At 43.6% G+C, this 19,223-nt stretch overlaps 1 protein-coding gene across 1 annotated transcript in view; it reads right to left on the bottom strand.

Moving 5' to 3' along the window:
* Positions 1-19,223, bottom strand: part of SETBP1 (SET binding protein 1) — a 267,955-nt gene that overhangs the window by 247,454 nt on the left and 1,278 nt on the right. Inside the window, exon 2 of the mRNA XM_052670636.1 lies at positions 1,988-2,648. Coding sequence (XP_052526596.1) covers positions 1,988-2,479 — 492 coding nt within the window. The 5' untranslated portion in view covers positions 2,480-2,648. The remainder of the gene's footprint in view (positions 1-1,987; positions 2,649-19,223) is intronic.

Below are 19,223 nucleotides of genomic sequence, written 5' to 3'. Positions count from 1 at the left end.
GCCCTGTGGTCCTCCAGGTCCCTGCAGGGGACTTGTCTCCGCCACGTTGCCTCCAACACGCTTGACCCTAGCTCAGCAGCTGCTGCATGGCAGCCGTTGGGTGTTATGATAATCGATTCGCCGGTGCAACGGGCCTCTTCCCATCTGCTCAGAGCATCCACCTGCTGTGTTTTCTCTATTTTTTTTTTTTTAATGGTTGGATTAGACCAGTTCTTACCCAGAGTGCTTGCAGCCTCTGCACCCAGCACAAACCAGCTCACAACAAAAGCTGAATTCGACCTCACTCAGTCCACAATCCTTCCCTTTCCAACTCCTTATCTTTCTGCAATTATAGTCACCCTGAAGATAACCATGCTACTTTCATTCCCTTTCCTTACCCCCCTTGGTTTCATTACAATTTGTTTTGTTTATTTAACCTTTTTGAATGTCTACATAGAAGAATGAGCTTGCCTTCCATACTCATCTAACTGGGAAATAAAGATCCAACTTCTAAACAATTTCTCCACAGCTCATGTGAGGTAAGCAGTGATTTACAAGTCTTCTTTTCTTGCCTGGCCACGGAGGAATTGTTTGTGACTGTCTCTGAGCACATTCTTACATGAGCACTTGTCCTTCTCAATAACTGGAAAACCCATTCCCAATGTGTTATTGGACCAAAACTCTTCTGTGCTGTTTTTCCATGAACAAGGAGTATGCAATTTACCAATGTTCAAAGAAGAAGTACCCTTGCTTTTCCCCCAACAAGTTCAGCTTCTAAGAGAAGTACTCTCAGTGAGTGATGTTAATCTTCATGGGATCTACCCAGTGTCAGTGGGAAATGCTTCTGCTTCAGAAAATGATTTTGAGCTGTCAATGGACTCAGATTGTGAAGGAGACTGTCTCCTGACAGGGCAAGTAGCAAGTAGCCTACTGCAGGCTTAAAGTAGCCAATTGTACATATGAGGTGCAGGAGAAGTGGCATCTCGTATACAGCAAGGGATCAAAGCTCACTGAGCTGCAGGACCAAGTCAACTCTAAGATTTAAACAGGTGGAAACCTACATCCCCTACATGAACTTGGTTTGGAGTTATTCACAAGTCTTTCATTAAACTTGGATCAGTGTCTGAACTCACCACGATGCCCACGTGCTCCTAAACATACAGGGCAAATTATTTGCATTGTGATGCAACCTGACCATGGTTCCTTGGACGCCTAGGGCAGAAAACACTTCTACATCCAAAATAACATGAGCAGTAACAAGGGGTCACTCCCCCAGTGCTGTTTAAAGCTGTTTTTAAAAGAAACGTCATTCAGATAAGTGTGAGACATATCACTGAATATTAAGCCAACTAGAAAACAAAAACAATATTAATGGAAACAACTAATACATAGCACTAATTTTTCCTTATGCCTAGTTGAGTAAATTATTGAGAAAAAAAAATACCATGCCAAAATTTCTTTCCAGAAGGGTATTTCAAACAGATTAGGCTTATAATGAAAGTATTTCCTGAAACATAACTATAGTGGTGCTAGCACATTGCTGTAAACAAGAATAATGGAGCTGTTTGCTTGGTATACATTAGTGGATTTGATTGTTCTCTGTGCACACACCTGTATTTTAAAAATGTATTCAGAAGCTTTAGCTGCCAAAACACTCCACGTATTAGTGCTTGGACAAAAAGCAATCAAGAAGTGGGCTCCACCATTCATTGCTCATATAGCAATTAATCTTAAATCTCAATCATGCAAGCAGGTAACAGAGGCACAGCTGAACATCTGATCCTTTCCCATCTGGTTTATCTGAAGGATAGCTCAAGATCAGCACACAGCACAGTAGGATGAGACCTGCATTGCATTGCATTCTTTACAATCGAGTAGGGCTTTGCAAATGGTCTGAAGGTTATGTGATGGACACACGTGCCACAAATTTCACCCCACCCTCTCTTCTTTCTTTCAGGACAATCTCTGATTTCTCTGAAGGGGAAATACAGAAAAGCGTAGGACTTACTTTCTTTTTGGAGTGTCCTCTGTCTTCTTCTTTAGCAGCTTTGCTATTTTTCCCAGCTCTGGAAAGCTTCTGCTCCCCGGACTGCTTGATGGTGATTTTGATCTCTGGTGGGCAAATATAGTTCTCCAAGTTCTTTGGGGGCTTCTTCGCTCTCTTGGTCGTCTGGATCTTTAGTTTCAAACTCCCCTCTGTGAAGTTTGCCTCTTTGATGGAAAACTCCTGCTCCTCCAGTCCATCTCCTGCCACCCACTTCTCGCTGTCTGCATTGGAAGTGGAATCCACATCTCTCCCAGAACCCATCTCATCCTCTTCTTCAGGCTCCATACGTTCCCCGCTCACCGGAATCCCTTTCCCCGAGCCAGCTGTCGGCAGCACTGTCTCCCCTGTGCAGCTGGAGGCAGACGGTGGTTTGGCAGAGGACACAGAGGCTGGCAGAAAATCCGCTTCACCTCCCCTTTGACGGGAGCTGCCCAAAGACTCCCTGGGCTCCATAGCAGGACCGTGACACACTGGAGTTTTATTAGAGGGAAGGGCAGTGCAGAAGGTGATGGGGAAAGAAAGGGCAGTTATGATCCCAAGGAATGAATGGTAACTGTCTGTCAAAGTCAACGTCTCAATGGCCCAGAGTCTGCAAGTAGCTCAGAAGAGATCAGGTCTGCCACTGTTGAAAGAAAAGAAAGAAAAGGAAATTAACACACACACACATGTTGAACCCAAGTATGGGAATAAGTGAAACATGTCATAGTTGGGCTTCTCCTGTGATATCTGAAAAGCTTTCCATGACACAAAGTGGGAACAGAGGATGGCTGGCATTTCTGACATCTGGATCTGGTACCAGAGAACAGCCAAGCCAAAGAAGCATTGTCATATGCATCTCTGAACTGATGAAAATGGATATTAAAAAGTAAATTAAAAGAAACATTTAAATGTAACCTCATTCATCTCTGACTTGGGACAGAAGTGAGAGAGAAGCCAGCTATTATTCCTATTCCAAGATGCTCCTCATCGCTAAGTTTTCAAAGAGGAGAAGGAAAAAAAAATATAAAGATAGGGGGAAAAAAAAAAGAAAAGAAGGATAAACATTTGCCCTCAGTGATCAGAAAATATAGTGTTTCCCTATGAAAGAGACAAGAGAAAACCTAGCTCCATTTCCACACTTTGCAGATCTGAGAGATGCAAGGGGGTTGCTGGCTGTACTGTGGAGTGCTCCACTTTGGGTGAATTCTTTGATATTTTCTGGGCCAGGCACAAACTCTCTGGGGTCTGAGATGAACCCTGAGATTCTGCACAGGAGGAGGAGACACCTGCATCATTTTTAAAACATGATGTAAGTGTTGAGGGCAATGGAGGAAAGATGAAGTCAATGTCTTCCAGTTTCCCTTCAGTATGCCCTTGGTTACCAGTACTCTGTAGAAAAAGCTCAAGTCCCCAGAAGCAACAACGGTGCTCTCACCCCTCCAAATGTGAACTTTCTTTGAGTCGTTAGACAGACTCCCCCAGGATAGAAGCACTCAGCTTGGCCAAAGTTGGTGGGAGAAGATGTGAATATTCAGCTGAGGCAGAAGATGCATCATCCACATATGCAGACTAAGCCAAATACTTTGTTAGGAAAAAAGAAAAAAAAAAAAAGAAAAGAAAGAGAGACAGAGACACTCAAAGTGTTCTTAAAAGCATGAAAAGTTTTTTGTACATTCTCTCTCTAACGTCCAGCAAATAACTCTCACCTGTGTAGCCACCACAAAAAGCCATTGTAAATTTTTACCTTCATTAGCAGCAGAACATATCAGAGAGAAATAAAGATTTTTTTTTTTTTTTTTTTTTTCTACTTTACTACCCCAAAATGGCTCCCTGATGGATGAGAGGAATAGCCCTTTTGGAGCAGTGAGAAGCACAGAAGAAGACGCTGTCAGGAGTAAGAGCTGGCAGCGCAGACCTACCTTCGTAGCAGCAACTCCCTATTAGATGAGCTCTGCTGCACTGCCAAACCCCACCCCTTGACCAACTGCAAGCAGAACCGGAGTACAGTCAGGGTTTTCTCAGGCAATTCTTAATCAGAATAAATTGTAAAAACAAACAAAACAAACAAAAAAAAAAACAATAACAAAACAACAACAAAAACCTAGCTACTTATCATGAAATTGTAACTGCACTATGGGTGGACTCTTCTGCTTTAATACATAATTCATCCAGAAACTCACATGTCCTTGTGCCACTAACTTCTTTTTGCTCTTTATAAATACCTTGCATAAGCTTAAAGTTCAGGAAGAAGTAATAAAAAGCATTATTTCTTAAGTTACATAAGTTACACTTATAAGATGTGTTTCCATCTGAGTGTGACCATAGGTCGCTTGTCCAGCTCTGGCATATACGGTTTGTAATGGAAAGTCCGAAGTATCTTACAGCTCTGTGAAGTCATTGGGTGGCCTCCACCCATATCCCAGCAGACACAAATCAAATAAACTTCCCATAAATAGCACAAACTGACAGCACAAGCAGAAAGGAAAAAAAAAAAAAAAAAAAAAGCGTCACGGAGCCTGAACTGCTATCTAGCCTTAGAAATACTTTCTGAAGCTCAGAGTAAATAGAAGTATCTTGCTAGAGCATCACAAAAGAACTTATGCTTAAAGCTGTGCACATCTTCCGGCAACAGGGAGGAGATTCATTTCCCAGAGCTGCTGTTCTGCTGGTTTTACTGAAGATGATCTTGAAAAACTAACAGGCCCAGTCTCCCACACATCTACCTTGACTCAACCTATGGTCAGCAAGTCTCTCCCTTTCACCACCAATGAAACAAGTATAATGCTTATTTCATTCAAATCTATTGTAGGGTGGATTAGTTAATGCTCTTACATTGTTTTGAACCCAAGTGTTTACCATGTGGTACTCACTAATTACTAACGCAATTAGTACATTAAAGCCTCCCAGCTGAAAGGAGCTGCTCCACCTAATTGACTGACCTTGCACCTTGCCTCTCCTTTCTGCCTATGGAGGTGATGGGAGCCAAAGTTACCTTCCTCTTCTAACCAGTCCAATAAAAAAAAAAAAAAAAGCCAGCCTATTTATCTGCCATTTCACAGTGTTAATCTCCTTAGAGAAGGACGCAATGTACACACACTTCTGTGCTGCAACACAAACACAAGGTGGTAAAAGCTCAGCAGTGCAGCATTCCAGGGAGTTACTGCTCTGGTATGCACGCATGTACAATGGGCACTCTGTGCTGGTCTCCGCCCACAGACTTTTAACCTCTCTCGATGCTGGTAAAAAAGAGCAGGTTTCTCACAGAGAGCATCTGCCCCAGCAGGCAAAGGCAGTAGGATGCGGCCTCAACACCCTCAAAATACAAAAGCATGAAGAAAGAACCATAGGCTGTGATGGGACGAACAGCTCTCTTGGGGCATTATGTTGAGTGAGACCTGAAATATAACTCCTGACTCTGATCTGGGAACGGTCTTTCAGGTTTGGAATCACTCGGCTGTGTTTTATGGAGGGTTTATAAAAAGCCATGTTTCCGCCCCGTGTGTCAGCCTCAAGCTCTGGATCACCATGTCCATTGCTTATCCCAGTCCAGGTGTGCAGCTCAGGGTAAGTGGAAACAAGCAATGGGAGAATAAAGGCATTGCATTATGCCACTGTCAGATGTGTTCATGCCAAAGCCAGCTTTAAAATCCTGCTTTAAAATATTGGCCTTCTGTCATGCTAAGACTTGGCAGATGATGATATCACGAGGCCAGCAGGTAGTGACAAATAACCCTGCACTAAAACGCCAAGCAGAATTAACTGGGTCATTGTTTTAGGTATCTCCTTACTCTCCTTCAGGGTTAATAGTTAAATGACTCGAGTGCAGGGACATTATACTTGTCTTTCTTGTTTGGGCAGGATACAAGTGCTTGGATTAATTAGGAAACCTCACTTCAGACTTCTTAACAAGTAACCTCCTGGGTGAAGTCCTGACCTTCTTCAGTTTGGGGCATACTGCAGCTCTGTAGGAGCTACTCAGCTCTGAGTTTTCGTCAGCAAGGTTTCTTCCTGATGGCACTCCCAAAGGATACGGAGGTCTGAGCTTTCAAACTGAAATTAAAAGTAGAAATCAAGTTGAATCTTGGAGAAAAGATTTTAAAAATCAAGCTCCTAGATTGTTTGTGAATGAAATTCTCTCAGATTCTGGTTCAGTTCTTATCTCCTGGACTTCTCTTTCTTCGTGTACATGTGTTTACATCTCCCTGACTTTGGACTGGCCTACAGGCAAGAGCACTGAAGGGAAAATAGGAATCGCTTGTGCTCCATCAGTTCTTCTGCCTTAGCTGGCAATGTAAAGACCTGGAAAAAGAAGAAGGATGCTGATTTTCCAAGAGATTGTTAGCTGCATTTTCAACACCAAAGATACAAGGGCTGCTGAGGCTTCTAAGTGCTTACCCACACTGCCCTCCCAGGCTCATGGGCATCAATTCCTGTTCAATAAGCATCTACAGAGGTATTTTACCATTCAAATTAGGCTCCCAGAGGAAAATGTTACCACTAGAAAGCTTCCTGTAGTCAAGTTAAATTGCAGGAGGATAATTCACAGGTGAATGACAACAAATTTCACAGAAGTTGGCATTAGCTCTTAATTAGGGAGCAATTCACAGTTCCTCTGATAAGTACTGAAAAATAATCGAATGCTCAGCCTGGCTGCTCACATGTCTCTCATGAGCACATCTGGGCACCTCACTTCACCTCAGACGCGCTCCTGGAGGCAAAGGCCTGAAGGAGAAGACCTTCCTTTGGGTCATGTAGGTGCTTGCCATTAAGGCTTCCGATGCTCTATCTTTTCCTGCCTCAAGCAACAGCTCACACTTGCAAGTATTTGGGTATCAAGGCTGATAAGTGATTAAAGTGAAAATTTGCTAAGGACAAAAACGAAGGTGAAAGTAGAAAGCTGGTGCTAGAAGGGGAGAAATGTACCTGTTTGTGATGCTCCAAAAATGAAAGCGAGCATAATGCTTGACTCAGCTTTTGCCTGATGCCCAGAAACAATTGCATTTGTAGCAAGCAAACAGAAGCACAGAGGCATCACTGCCTAGGCAAACACAGGCAAGCTGGGTTCAGCTGCCCAGTGTTTGTGCTGCTGCTCTCTCTGGTTTGCTTAAACACAGGGAGCACCAGCAGAGAGCTCAGAGCAATTTAAAGAGATGTTGCCCCAGTCCCACTGTACACTAATCTCAAGTATAACTGTAGCTACAGAGGTTGCCTTTGTTTTACCCATGGAGTTCAAAATGCTTCAAGAAGGAAATGAAATTTATATGTATGTCTGCAAATAAGATGTATGGACAAGGGGAAACTGAGGCACACTCAAGTCTGAGAACATTGTGCTGAAAGTGAAATGGAGCTCACGTCCACCAAATCCCATATTCACTGTGTTGCCTTTGGGTCTCACATTTCTCTCATGCAACAGACAGTTATGAAATCCCTAATCCCAGCAAAATACCAGGAATACTGGAAACTTCCTTATGCTCCATCTTTTTAAAACCATTCACCACAAAGCACTGGAGACTATGCAGCAACATTTAATTATGACATATCACCTTTCACTCCAAAGACTCCTAGGTTGCTTCCTTGATTATATATGCCACTGCTGAAATACAGCTGACACTGAGATAGAGGCCATTGGACAACCCGCATTACACTCAAGGGAAAGTTTTGGTCAGAAATTTGCTTTTATGAGAAGTGTCAGTGAAACTTTAGACTCCATCATGGGGGATAAAAAAAGCCAATAGCCTGGTATGCAGCAAGCTGCACTGAACTCAGCTAACCCACTCTGAGAATACAAAAAGAACTCCAACCTATTTCATCATTTTTTCTTTGCAAAAAAGTCTGTGAAGTTCAGGCGTGGTACCGTGACCACAATTGCTATGGTGTCAGGTCCATGCACTGCCAGGTGAGCCAGCAGCACAGATTTGATCCAGACAAGGCACAAGTGCACAGCAAATTTGACCAGAAGAATGAGTTTGTACCAGATTGGTATCATGCACAAGCAGTGTATTTAATCTGCTGCTCCTGGGGCTAGTTTTATCATGCCTTTGAACCTTGGCGTTATCTTTTTCCTGTGTCCGTGATGTTCTGAAAGAGCAACCCATCTTTGGCAGGGAGCTGGAAAAATGAGTGTGACAGCTATTTTCCATCCACACTATACATTCCACAGAAAAAACTGCTTCACCTAACTTGTGTCAGTCTGTACAGAAATGACACTGAAAGACTCCCCCCTTCAAGTAAAAGTAATGAATGTCAGCTCTTGATAAGGAATTGGGTATTGTCTGTTGATGTCCAAATCCCAGCGGAGTACCACTGTGCATCCTGCCCTTGAAAACCCTGCACTGAGCCGTGTAGTGGACTGGACCATCATCGTTTTTTCTTCTGTCAATTTCAGACATTCTGTGCTTGTCTCATGTATTTTTTGGTCTTGGGCAAAGTGAGCTCTTCACTGCATGGCAGTTTCAGACACACTGCTAAAACTCACATCTGTAAGATACACTTGGATATAGGCAAGCATAAAATATATGTGGATATACATCAGATAGTGTGAGATGCTCAATTGATATGACTAATTGCAAGCAGAATGACCATATGTGAAGGCCTGTAATCCACAGATTATCTGTAAAGCTAACTAACTAACCAGGGCATGTGATTCATTAATAGGGCAGGATGATGCACATGTGGTTACAGAGAAGAAAGGTGATGGCTCTTCATGCATTCTTTGCCCTGCCCTGCTCTCCACGTTGTCCATTACTTTTGTTCCAGTCCTTCCACCTCTGTCTCTGATTTTGTGTGGGTTTTGTGAGGACTGTTTCTGGCGGGAAGGGGTGCTAACTGTCTCAGGTGTGTTCTAGCCACAGGAAAATAAAGGGTGAGGATTAAAGGAAGTTACAAGAACAACAACAGAAATGTTTCCATTGGATTGCCTTGTGTGTAAGCACTATCAGCTCTCTGCAATTCCACCAACGTGACTGAGGAGAGATGATTGATGGCTCTGTCTTGGCATGCCCAAACCTGGCAAAAGAAGACAGGAAAAGCTACACTAGAGGGGAAAAGACAAGATAACTGAAGATCTCGCGTAGCCAGATAAGGCTGCAAGAATCTCAGACAGAAATAAAGGAGATACTAAGTATATTCCTAACTATGGAGGCGTGCAAGAGTGTGCATTACACATGTGTGTATCTGTCTTCTCAACATAGAGACATTAAGAGTAGATTATGGAACCATATTTAAGTCCATAATTAGGTTTGAAAGTCCATAATTAGATCAGATAGTCACCTTTCTATGTAAGTAACTAACTATCATACAGTGCCGAAGGGAGGGCCAACTGAATGATTAAACAACTGATGTGGCCATAAACCATGAAGTCCATAAAAACAGTACTGCCCAAGGTACAGCTGTGGCAACTACTAGTGTAGCAAAGCACCCATTTGTGATAGGAGGGGAGATGCTCATTGTGTCTCTCAAGGACTTTTACAAGCTCCTGCCTGAGATCTGAGACAAAATTCTATAAATCCACTTACTCACAACTTAGAAGTACGCCTTGGTGAAGGGAAAGGAAGTATAATCATGAGATCTGTAAATATCTTCTGCTTCTGCTGGTCTCAAAAGGACAAGCCTCATCCCACCTGTGCTCTCCGAGACAAACATTGTTGTGTCATTCCTTTACAACTGGGCTCAACTCCCTAGATTTACACCTCTGGATCAAGGTGTTCAATCCCAATGACAACAAGAGATAGTATGTAATTTGTACCCATCATCCTCATGAAGGTTAGTCCTCCGAGACACTAAAAAGCAGAAAGAGGTGCCAGCTGTGATCCAAGTCATAAAACTACAGAGAGCGAAGCCAGGAGATTTGTCTACATGGGGTCAGCACTAGGTTGCTGAGCTTCCAGATCAAACATCATCAGTGTTGATGTGATATATGCCCCAAGGAAACTTCTGATGCAGCAGACTCTCCTAACACTCTGCTGGGTGCAGCAGTGTGTGTCATGAAAAGAACAAAACTAATTCCATTAATAACAGTGATAAAATTTGTTGGGGGACTTCAAATGCTTACTCCATTCTACCCAGTTCTTGCCAAGTGCACCATCCTGGAGGTAGTGGAAGTCACTCTAAGCTACAAATGGAAAGTTTTATGGGTATTCAGGGAAAGCATATTGGCACGGAGATCAGCCACAGAAAGCAAAAGCCCGTACGATTCCATCATCTGTGTTACCAAACTTTCCTAGATTGCCTCTGCTCTTGGAAAGCTGCCATCAGACACAGTAGCCTCCTTCTAACACCACCATGGTACAGCAGTAATCTCTCCTCCCTCTGATCAAACATTTCCCTTTGTGCTCTGAAATGTGCTTAAAAAGATTTCTCTATATAAATCATTAACGAAAGCTTTGTTTTTGTTTACTGCAACTGCCACAGGACTCATTCCTCCTGTTCTACTTTTTATTCCCTCTTCCATTATTTCATTTTCTCTTGCATGAGTGCCAAAGTACACCCATTTTCCTTTCCTTGGAGAAAAATAAAATAAAATAAAATAAAATAAAATAAAATAAAATAAAATAAAATAAAATAAAATAAAATAAAATAAAATAAATAAACACACACACACACACAAAAATAAAGCTACACATCTGATAAGGAATGCAACAGGTCTTGGCTCAGTATCCATTCCTCAGAGGAGGACCATGAAGGCTTCAGTGAAGCATCTACCCTGTGCTCAGTCTAGAGGCTGTACAAGCATCACATCCCATGTCATCCAGCGTTCTGCATGCCTCAGATGATGCTCATGAATAAGAAAGGTTGAATTTTGTTCATGGACGATTGCATTGTGGATTTCAGTGTCGAGTGAGTAGTGATATCTTGGTGCTGTTGGTGCTGTATAATGTATGAGAGCTGCTCCGAAAGTAATGTCTCCTATTTTATTACGTTGGAGCACAGAAAGAAGCAAGTGTTGGTAGTATGGTGGTAGAAGCTGAACCTTCCCACCAATATTCCATTACATTTTGTCACTGTGTGACAGATGGCAGCAGAGAGGTAATTTGGCAAAATGGCATCTGACATGCAGGAGCATATGAAGCAAAGGTATGGAATTGAATTCCTCCATGTAGAAAAAACCAACACCCACTGATGCATGCTGAACATTTATGGAGACCAAACAGTGGATGTGAGCACAGTGAAATAGTGGGTAGTGTGTTTCTGCAATGTTGGCAGTGCCAATAGATCTTTACTGGTGCAGATTTTTACAAACATGACATGCAAGCTTTTGTTCACTTCTGGAGAGCTAATGGTGGTGACAATGCTGAAAAATAGTCACCAAATAGTGTTTTCTAGCTGAGAGTTTGCTTTATCAAATAGCATTGATATACTCTTTGGATCTGTTGTGGTTTCCAAGGCAATAAATAGAAGCCATTATTTTCAGAGCAACATATGTGCTAAGAATTCCCGACATCAGGAGGGGACTGTGGGAAAACACAGCATATGCAGGGCATGCAAGAAGAGTAGTAATTTGGGATTCTTAGAGGAAGGCATTTCCTTTGTCTTGCAGAACATCTCATTCCTTCAAGGAAGGTGAGGATGACTGGATCAAGAAGAAGTAAAATTCCCTCAGAGCCTTATGGTCTGAAGGAGGCCAGAGCAGAACAGAACACAAGTGGACACGACTGAGTGTTTCAAGACAGAAGTGATAGACAGTAGACAGGAGTGTGCTGGTTGGAGATCCCAAGGACAACCAAGAGTTGTGTGGGCAAAGGAAAGCGTAGCTCAGTCTCTAAAGAATCTGAGGAGGAAATAATCATAGAAGTACTGAGAGAAGATGAGTCAGAGGGTACCTGCCATGTTTAGTACCTGCCATGCCCCAAAGGCCTCTCTGGCTGAACTATTTCACTGTGCTGTTTGTGAGACACAGCTTATGTTTGACTGCAACCAAGGAGGCAAAAATTAACGACACAAAGCGCTGCTCAAGCAGGGTCAGGGTCATTGTGTTGTTATTCCTTTGTAACATCACGGAAGATATTAAAGATCAGGATGGGGTCAATATTTGATGGAACTCTTGGCCAGCATGCTGCTGGTGCTCTCTGTAGTGATGAACTATGAGTCTCCGTGCTCCTAACATAAGTAAGGCAGAGCTTGGACTATAGAGTCTCAAGTCAAAGGACCCCTGAACTGAGACATCCCTACTATTGAGTTCCTCAGTTAGAGACAGATGCAGGTTTGAATGGGGCTCCAGTCCCCACCTGGAGACACAATGCAGCTTATTGTTATTTTGATTGTCATGGTGTGTATATACACACACACACACATAATATATATATATATTTGCTAGAGGTTTTACTTCAGAGCACTGGGAGATCTGTTCAATAAGTGAAGCCTTAAAAAGAATATTCAGTCCTGAAAGGTGGCGTGTTCTAAGAGCAAGTATGTCTTCAGCTCCCATAAAAGGAAGGAGGAGCAGAATCTATGCTTCTGTGACTACTTCACATGACACGGAAATGGGATCTAATGTAAATCAACACCTATGGCAAATGACATTTATGACACGTATCCAGCAGGATTTGTAGGGATGATGCCATGCTGTTAAAGCCAACAGACTAAAAGAGCTTGATTGACTTTAGTATGCCCACAATGATACTTTTAAATTGTCGTAGCTCCAGATGATGTGACCTTTGATTTTTTTTGTTGTTTTTTTTTTCCTCCTCACTCACCAAAAGAAGACAGGAGCCTTCAATAAGCCCTATGTTTACATCCATTTAGCATCTCAAAGTCTAGCAGGTTAGAATGTTGCCCTATTTAAAAGCATATGGTTAGAATAATTTAAAAGAGAAAAGTGTTTCCCCTTCTTCCCCCACCCTCACTTCTCTTCTGAATAAATTGGAAAATAAAAGGAGCAACTGACAGCTGGAGGGAATTTATTCAACCTTTCGGGAGGAAAATTGCCATCAAGCAAAGAGAAAACATGACATTTTTCAGCCCATTAGGTGAAGGTTTATAGAAGTTACAAGGATGTGAATATATGGGTTAATATTTTAAACTGTTAGAAGTAATGGGCATGTATAATAATACTTTGCCCAGATCCCTGATATAATACTTTGCATGTACACAGTCCTGTTCAAAAACTTAGTAAACTGCCTTAGTTAAGCTTTCCATCTCTGATCCCTTCTGAAAAAAGGAACAGAAGAATTCAACAGAGAATTATTCCCCTTTGCAGAATTCTACTGAATCCACTCTATAGAGCTCCATAGGAAGGAAGGAAGGAAGGAAGGAAGGAAGGAAGGAAGGAAGGAAGGAAGGAAGGAAGGAAGGAAGGAAGGAAGGAAGGAAGGAAGGAAGGAAGGAAGGAAGGAAGGAAGGAAGGAAGGAAGGAAGGAAGGAAGGAAGGAAGGAAGGAAGGAAGGAAGGAAGGAAGGAAGGAAGGAAGGAAGGAAGGAAGGAAGGAAGGAAGGAAGGAAGGAAGGAAGGAAGGAAGGAAGGAAGGAAGGAAGGAAGGAAGGAAGGAAGGAAGGAAGGAAGGAAGGAAGGAAGGAAGGAAGGAAGGAAGGAAGGAAGGAAGGAAGGAAGGAAGGAAGGAAGGAAGGAAGGAAGGAAGGAAGGAAGGAAGGAAGGAAGGAAGGAAGGAAGGAAGGAAGGAAGGAAGGAAGGAAGGAAGGAAGGAAGGAGGGAAGGAGGGAAGGAAGGAGGGAAGGAAGGAGGGAAGGAAGGAAGGAAGGAAGGAAGGAAGGAAGGAAGGAAGGAAGGAAGGAAGGAAGGAAGGAAGGAAGGAAGGAAGGAAGGAAGGAAGGAAGGAAGGAAGGAAGGAAGGAAGGAAGGAAGGAAGGAAGGAAGGAAGGAAGGAAGGAAGGAAGGAAGGAAGGAAGGAAGGAAGGAAGGAAGGAAGGAAGGAAGGAAGGAGGGAAGGAAGGAGGGAAGGAAGGAGGGAAGGAAGGAGGGAAGGAAGGAGGGAAGGAAGGAAGGAAGGAAGGAAGGAAGGAAGGAAGGAAGGAAGGAAGGAAGGAAGGAAGGAAGGAAGGAAGGAAGGAAGGAAGGAAGGAAGGGAAGGGAAGGGAAGGGAAGGGAAGGGAAGGGAAGGGAAGGGAAGGGAAGGGAAGGGAAGGGAAGGGAAGGGAAGGGAAGGGAAGGGAAGGGAAGGGAAGGGAAGGGAAGGGAAGGGAAGGGAAGGGAAGGGAAGGGAAGGGAAGGGAAGGGAAGGGAAGGGAAGGGAAGGGAAGGGAAGGGAAGGGAAGGGAAGGGAAGGGAAGGGAAGGGAAGGGAAGGGAAGGGAAGGGAAGGGAAGGGAAGGGAAGAACTACAGAAAGGATTTCCTTGTCTAGCAAAGCAATAGGATATTAGAGGAATTTCAGTGGAAACCCCATTGCATTCTACTAGGCTGAAAATTTAGCAATACTCAAGGAGAGGTGGGAACGGATCAAAGCAGCACTCCAGAATACATTGGGTCTGAAAACACATCGGGAAGTTAGGCCAGTGTCTAAGTCTTACAAATCACATCAGTAGGATACTCAGTATATGTGGATTCATATGGAGGAAAAACATGACTGTAACACCTTGCAGCTTGACCTATGGTTTGAGTATCATCATTTTCTCCCTTCCATCGTAAAACCAACTTCCTCATCTGCTAAAATACCGAAACAGAATGATTCATTGTATACATTTATATCTCTCAGTTTTAAAGGTTAAGGCTAACAAAAATTTCAAAGTAACATAAAACCTCAGGCTTCCGATTTTTAACCCATCTCTAATTTTGAGGTATTTAAGTGAGTCCTGGGTTACCCCATGTCTACCTACCACACATTCTTCTGAACAGTTTTCCCAAGCACTATTATAGCAGATACTATACTGGAAGAAACTTTGCTCTCATCCCTGACACATTCTGGTTCTCAAGCACACAGGACTCTGCAGCAGCTCTCACGGAAGCAGCACTTCACTGCACTGGGGAAAAGGAAAGCTGAGTAAGGGTCTCCCCAACCACAAATGTTTAGTTTCAGGCTGAGCACTTCACTCTACCAGGCATTTGCATCCCTGTCTCTCATAGGCTTGGGTGTTCCCTGGGACAGGTCAGAGCCTCCCCACCACCAACAAAGATATTGGTCACCTCCTGCATGGCTTTCCACACACTGAGCTTGTTTTTGGAACAGTACATAGGAGCTCTACAAAGGGAAGACAACTCAGGCTGATCCTTAATATCTGTACAAGCCTTTTTTCCCTGCAAGTCTCATATGTTGGATGCACACCTACGTGAGAACTAGTGCAGTCACCACTCTTAAACAATACTGTCTGGTCTGTGAGCAAAACCAGTGGCTGATACTTCTTCGCTGCTTTTCCATTTTTCTGCCTTCACTTCAGCCCCCATCACTTTCCTCTCTATGTCTCATGTCAACAGAGTCATTGTCACATACTGACAAGAGCAAGCAGATTTAGAGAACAAGCAGCCAGGCAAATATCATAGAGAAACAGATTCTGGGACCTTGCAAGATTCCTCAGCTGGACTAGAGACATAAAGGTCAAAATCATGCCGGGATTATATACTCCCAATCTTCAGGGTGTTTGAGGTCCAGCATTTTGACCTGGCCTTTTGGAGCGAGAAGTAGCTAACCTGAGAACTTTTTGAAATGTTCTGTTTTATAAAAGACATCAGAAGTTTAAAAGAAATAATGTCAGAAGGTTGCTTTTCATGTCCTACTGCTCCACAGCTTACATTAAAAGATAATTACTGTGTTTGGATAACCTGTGCTGCAAAGCAAATCCAACTCCGAGAGGGAAAAATAGCCCCTAACTGCTCAATCTCTAAAGCTGACAAATACAAGTCACCACCACTACTTCCTTTACTCATTTCCTCAGCTATGAAGGACAAGTTGCGTTATCTGACAGCCTTTACTCAACGTAAGGAATTATTTTTCCTTCCAGATTTTTTGGTTTCTCTTGTTCCCGTGTGTGTCCCACACCTTGCTCTCTGTCGGTTAAACATGAGCACAGAATCCAGAGCCTTTAGATAAGCTGCAGGTGTGAAGATGCAATGAACTTCTGAAGCCACATCAAATGAAGCTATCATGCTGGGAGAAGGAGAAAGACATCTCTAAGGGTTTTAGTGCACCTCATAAGCAACTGTGCTAACAACAAGCACTTGTAACCTGATTTAATGTATGTATCACAAGGCAAAGCAGTCCCAGCCTTGAAAGTTTGGAAATAGTTTTCAGATCTGACAGGGCTCTCAGGCTAAAATGTGGAGCTGAAGGGTCTTAAAGCATGTCTTTATCAAGATGACAATTTCCTAAAAGGATGAGTCACTTTGTGTCATCACCAACAGTAAGGAAAGGAATTTATTTATTTATTTATATTTAATGTTTGAAAAAGAAAGTTAACAAGGGGAGAACCTATATCCTTTTTTTTTGTACATAAACTTTCTGTCCTTCTTCCATTGCCAAATGCATGCTTAACTGCAGTGCATACATGCTCAGAATCCAGCATGCCTATGTGTTGTGGACAGCAAAAATGATGTGCTGAATTTTCTGAACATGGTTTAAACCCAATTGAATTGTCTCTACTGCAGGCTGTGCATCATGGAGCACTTTTTGGCAGCTCTTAATGCTGCTTTTCAACATCATTACAGACCCACAGAACACAAATACTACAGAGAAGGATAGTTAAGGGGGAGAAAGAAAGATGCCTGGGCAGATGGTTAAAGAAATCAGTCATCTATTCACTGGGATAGTTTTCATCTCCATCACAGCAATCTGTTGGATCCCAGAACTGTTTTTACGTGGTTCATTAGACAGTAGCCTTTCTCGCTACTAGTTGGGTCAAGAGTCAAAATTGCTGTGTAATTGCAAACCTCCAAGCACAAGGCAAGAGTTTTTCAGTCCTGGAGGGTGTTGTCCAAAGGCAAAAGAAAACAGAAGGGAAAGATTATGTGTGAGCAATTGAGCCCTACTGAGAGGGTAGGAAAAAAAAAAAAAAAAAAAAAAAAAAAAGGATTAACCAAATCTTGTAATGGAAAACAAGAGTCCTGTTGGTAAACTGGCACTTACACCTCAAAAACGTGTGTGCTGGGGAAAGGCGTTCAAAGGATGGGTCAGAATAGAACAGTAGAGAAGATTAAGTAGCATATGAAGCTGTAAAAAAAAAAAAAAAAAAAAAAAAAAAAAGAGAGATGGTTGGACCTTTTTGAGCATTTAACTTCTTGGGTTAATTAAGCATGTGGCCATAGAAGCTATTAAAGAAGAGCAGTTCCCAACTTAATCAAAGTACGTTATTGGAAAAGATACTGAGAAACCTCAGTAGAGAACTCAGCAAATATCAAGTCAAGCTAAATAGCTCAGTTATGATTATTATTAATAATAAATCATGGCCACTGTTTCTTTTGTTTGCCAACAACTAACATAGTTAATGCCTCTGCACAAACCTAGAACACCATTTTATTACATTTCAGAGAGTGCATCCTCCTAAAATGATAATGTGTTAATAATCTATGCTGGGCTTTTTGGCAGGAACCAAAGAGCTCAAACAACTTGAAATAACATCAGCAAAAAATTATTTACTCCCCATCCCTAGTTGCAGAGAAAACAGAGGTTTTCTTGGCTCAGTTACTCCTCAATAGATTTCTGGTTTCAATTAAAACTTTGAGTCTGAGAAGTTTCTTTTTTTTTTTTTTTAAAAAAAAAAAAAAAAAAAAAGAAAAAGAAAAAAAAGAAAAAAAACTGAAGCCAATAAGAGATGGAAGAGAAGTCTCCATTCACTGTGTGTTTTTGCTTTTTTTTTTTCTTTCCCTGTTTTTACATAACCCTTCCAAGCTAAGAGAGACTAAAGTTCATCTGCATGGAAGGATTTCTCTCGTTTTGGCTGAAGAGCAAATAGACAAAATAATAATAATGATAAGAAGTCTGTCCCTTCAGCAGAAGTGTCAGATGATGGAGGAAAGCAATCTGCCGGGGCTGAGGAAGAGAGAGGTGTCTGTAGAGCAGCCACTTGCGCGTTTACTTCGAGAGGCATTTTCCCTGCCTGTGATAAGAAGTCCTAGACACTTGATTCTGCAGGTTTGTGATACCGCTTCCTAACATCAGATGGACGATTATATCAATCCTGCAGCCTGCACCAAGTTATCCTTGGCTGCAGGGACTCCCGAGTCAATAAGTGCTACCGCCTGGCTCCACAATATGCAACATGGGGGTGGATTTACCAGCGCTCCTACACCCCTGAAACCCTCCTGTCAACACCGACGGGATCACATTACTCTCCCTGACAGCAGAGGACTAGCGAGCTCAGCAATCCTCTCGCCTAGCACCCCCTTTGCTGGCTGACAGATGGACATATAAGGCAGCAGGGCTGCTCCCCCGACCCCACCGGGGTCACAGTGGTCCGGCTGCTGCCGAAACAGCTCTACCCGGAGCTGCGGCATTTCTTTGCCCGGGGTACGCCCGGTGCAACCCCACTTCTCTCTCCGCTTCTCTCCCGCGGGGACCCGAACCCCGGAGGGGAGGGACGGCGGCCTCTCCCCTCCTGCGAAGTGCCCTTTTAGCATCAGGCGTCGGGCCCGAGATTATCAGTGCCGTTTATTTGAAGCGGAAACGAATCGGAAATCCTTCTCTCAACTGGCTTTTTTGGACACATAAATACACGCAGGCAGGGGCAGGCGGCGCGGTGCGGAGACGGCGGGGATGGCCGGTGCCCGGCGTGATGCACACTCACTCACACACACACTCACACACACACACGCGTTCACTGGGGAGCGAGGCGGGAGGCATCCTCCGCCCCACTGGGGGGTCCTGATATCCCCCTGCCTGCCGGCAAGGAAGGACTGCGTGCGTGTGTGTGTGCGCGCGTGTGTGTGTGTCTGTGCAAGTGTGTGCGTGTGCCCGGGGGTGGGCAGCGAACCTTGCGCCAGGGCTGGGGCTGACAATAGCCGCCCTCAGCTGCAGGCTGCATTTTGCCCCCCCCCACCCCCCTCGGCTCATACACACACACACACACGCACACACCCCGCCAACACCCCGGGGACGTTCAAGAACAGCCCAAAGCTCAACTCTCTGGTTCTATCCACGGCGAGGAGAGGGGCCACTCTCCCGCAATCACGGTCTCCTTATTAACACCGATTAATACCGCGCTTCACTCCTCCGCCGAGCAGGGGAGGTTTCCCGCATTCCTAATCCCCCCTGCAGCCCCCAGCACTCTCATGTTCCCGCAAAGTGCCGCGTGTCCTTTTCAATGTCAAAAGCAGCGCGGGGCCGCGAACGTCCGGGGGCAC

This window comes from Tympanuchus pallidicinctus, unplaced genomic scaffold, assembly GCF_026119805.1.
Source record: "Tympanuchus pallidicinctus isolate F22 unplaced genomic scaffold, pur_lepc_1.0 scaffold9, whole genome shotgun sequence".
NCBI classification, from domain to species: Eukaryota; Metazoa; Chordata; class Aves; order Galliformes; family Phasianidae; genus Tympanuchus; species Tympanuchus pallidicinctus.
The sequence above is the reverse complement of the archived record's forward strand: the minus strand, read 5'-3'. Positions and strand labels throughout refer to the sequence as shown.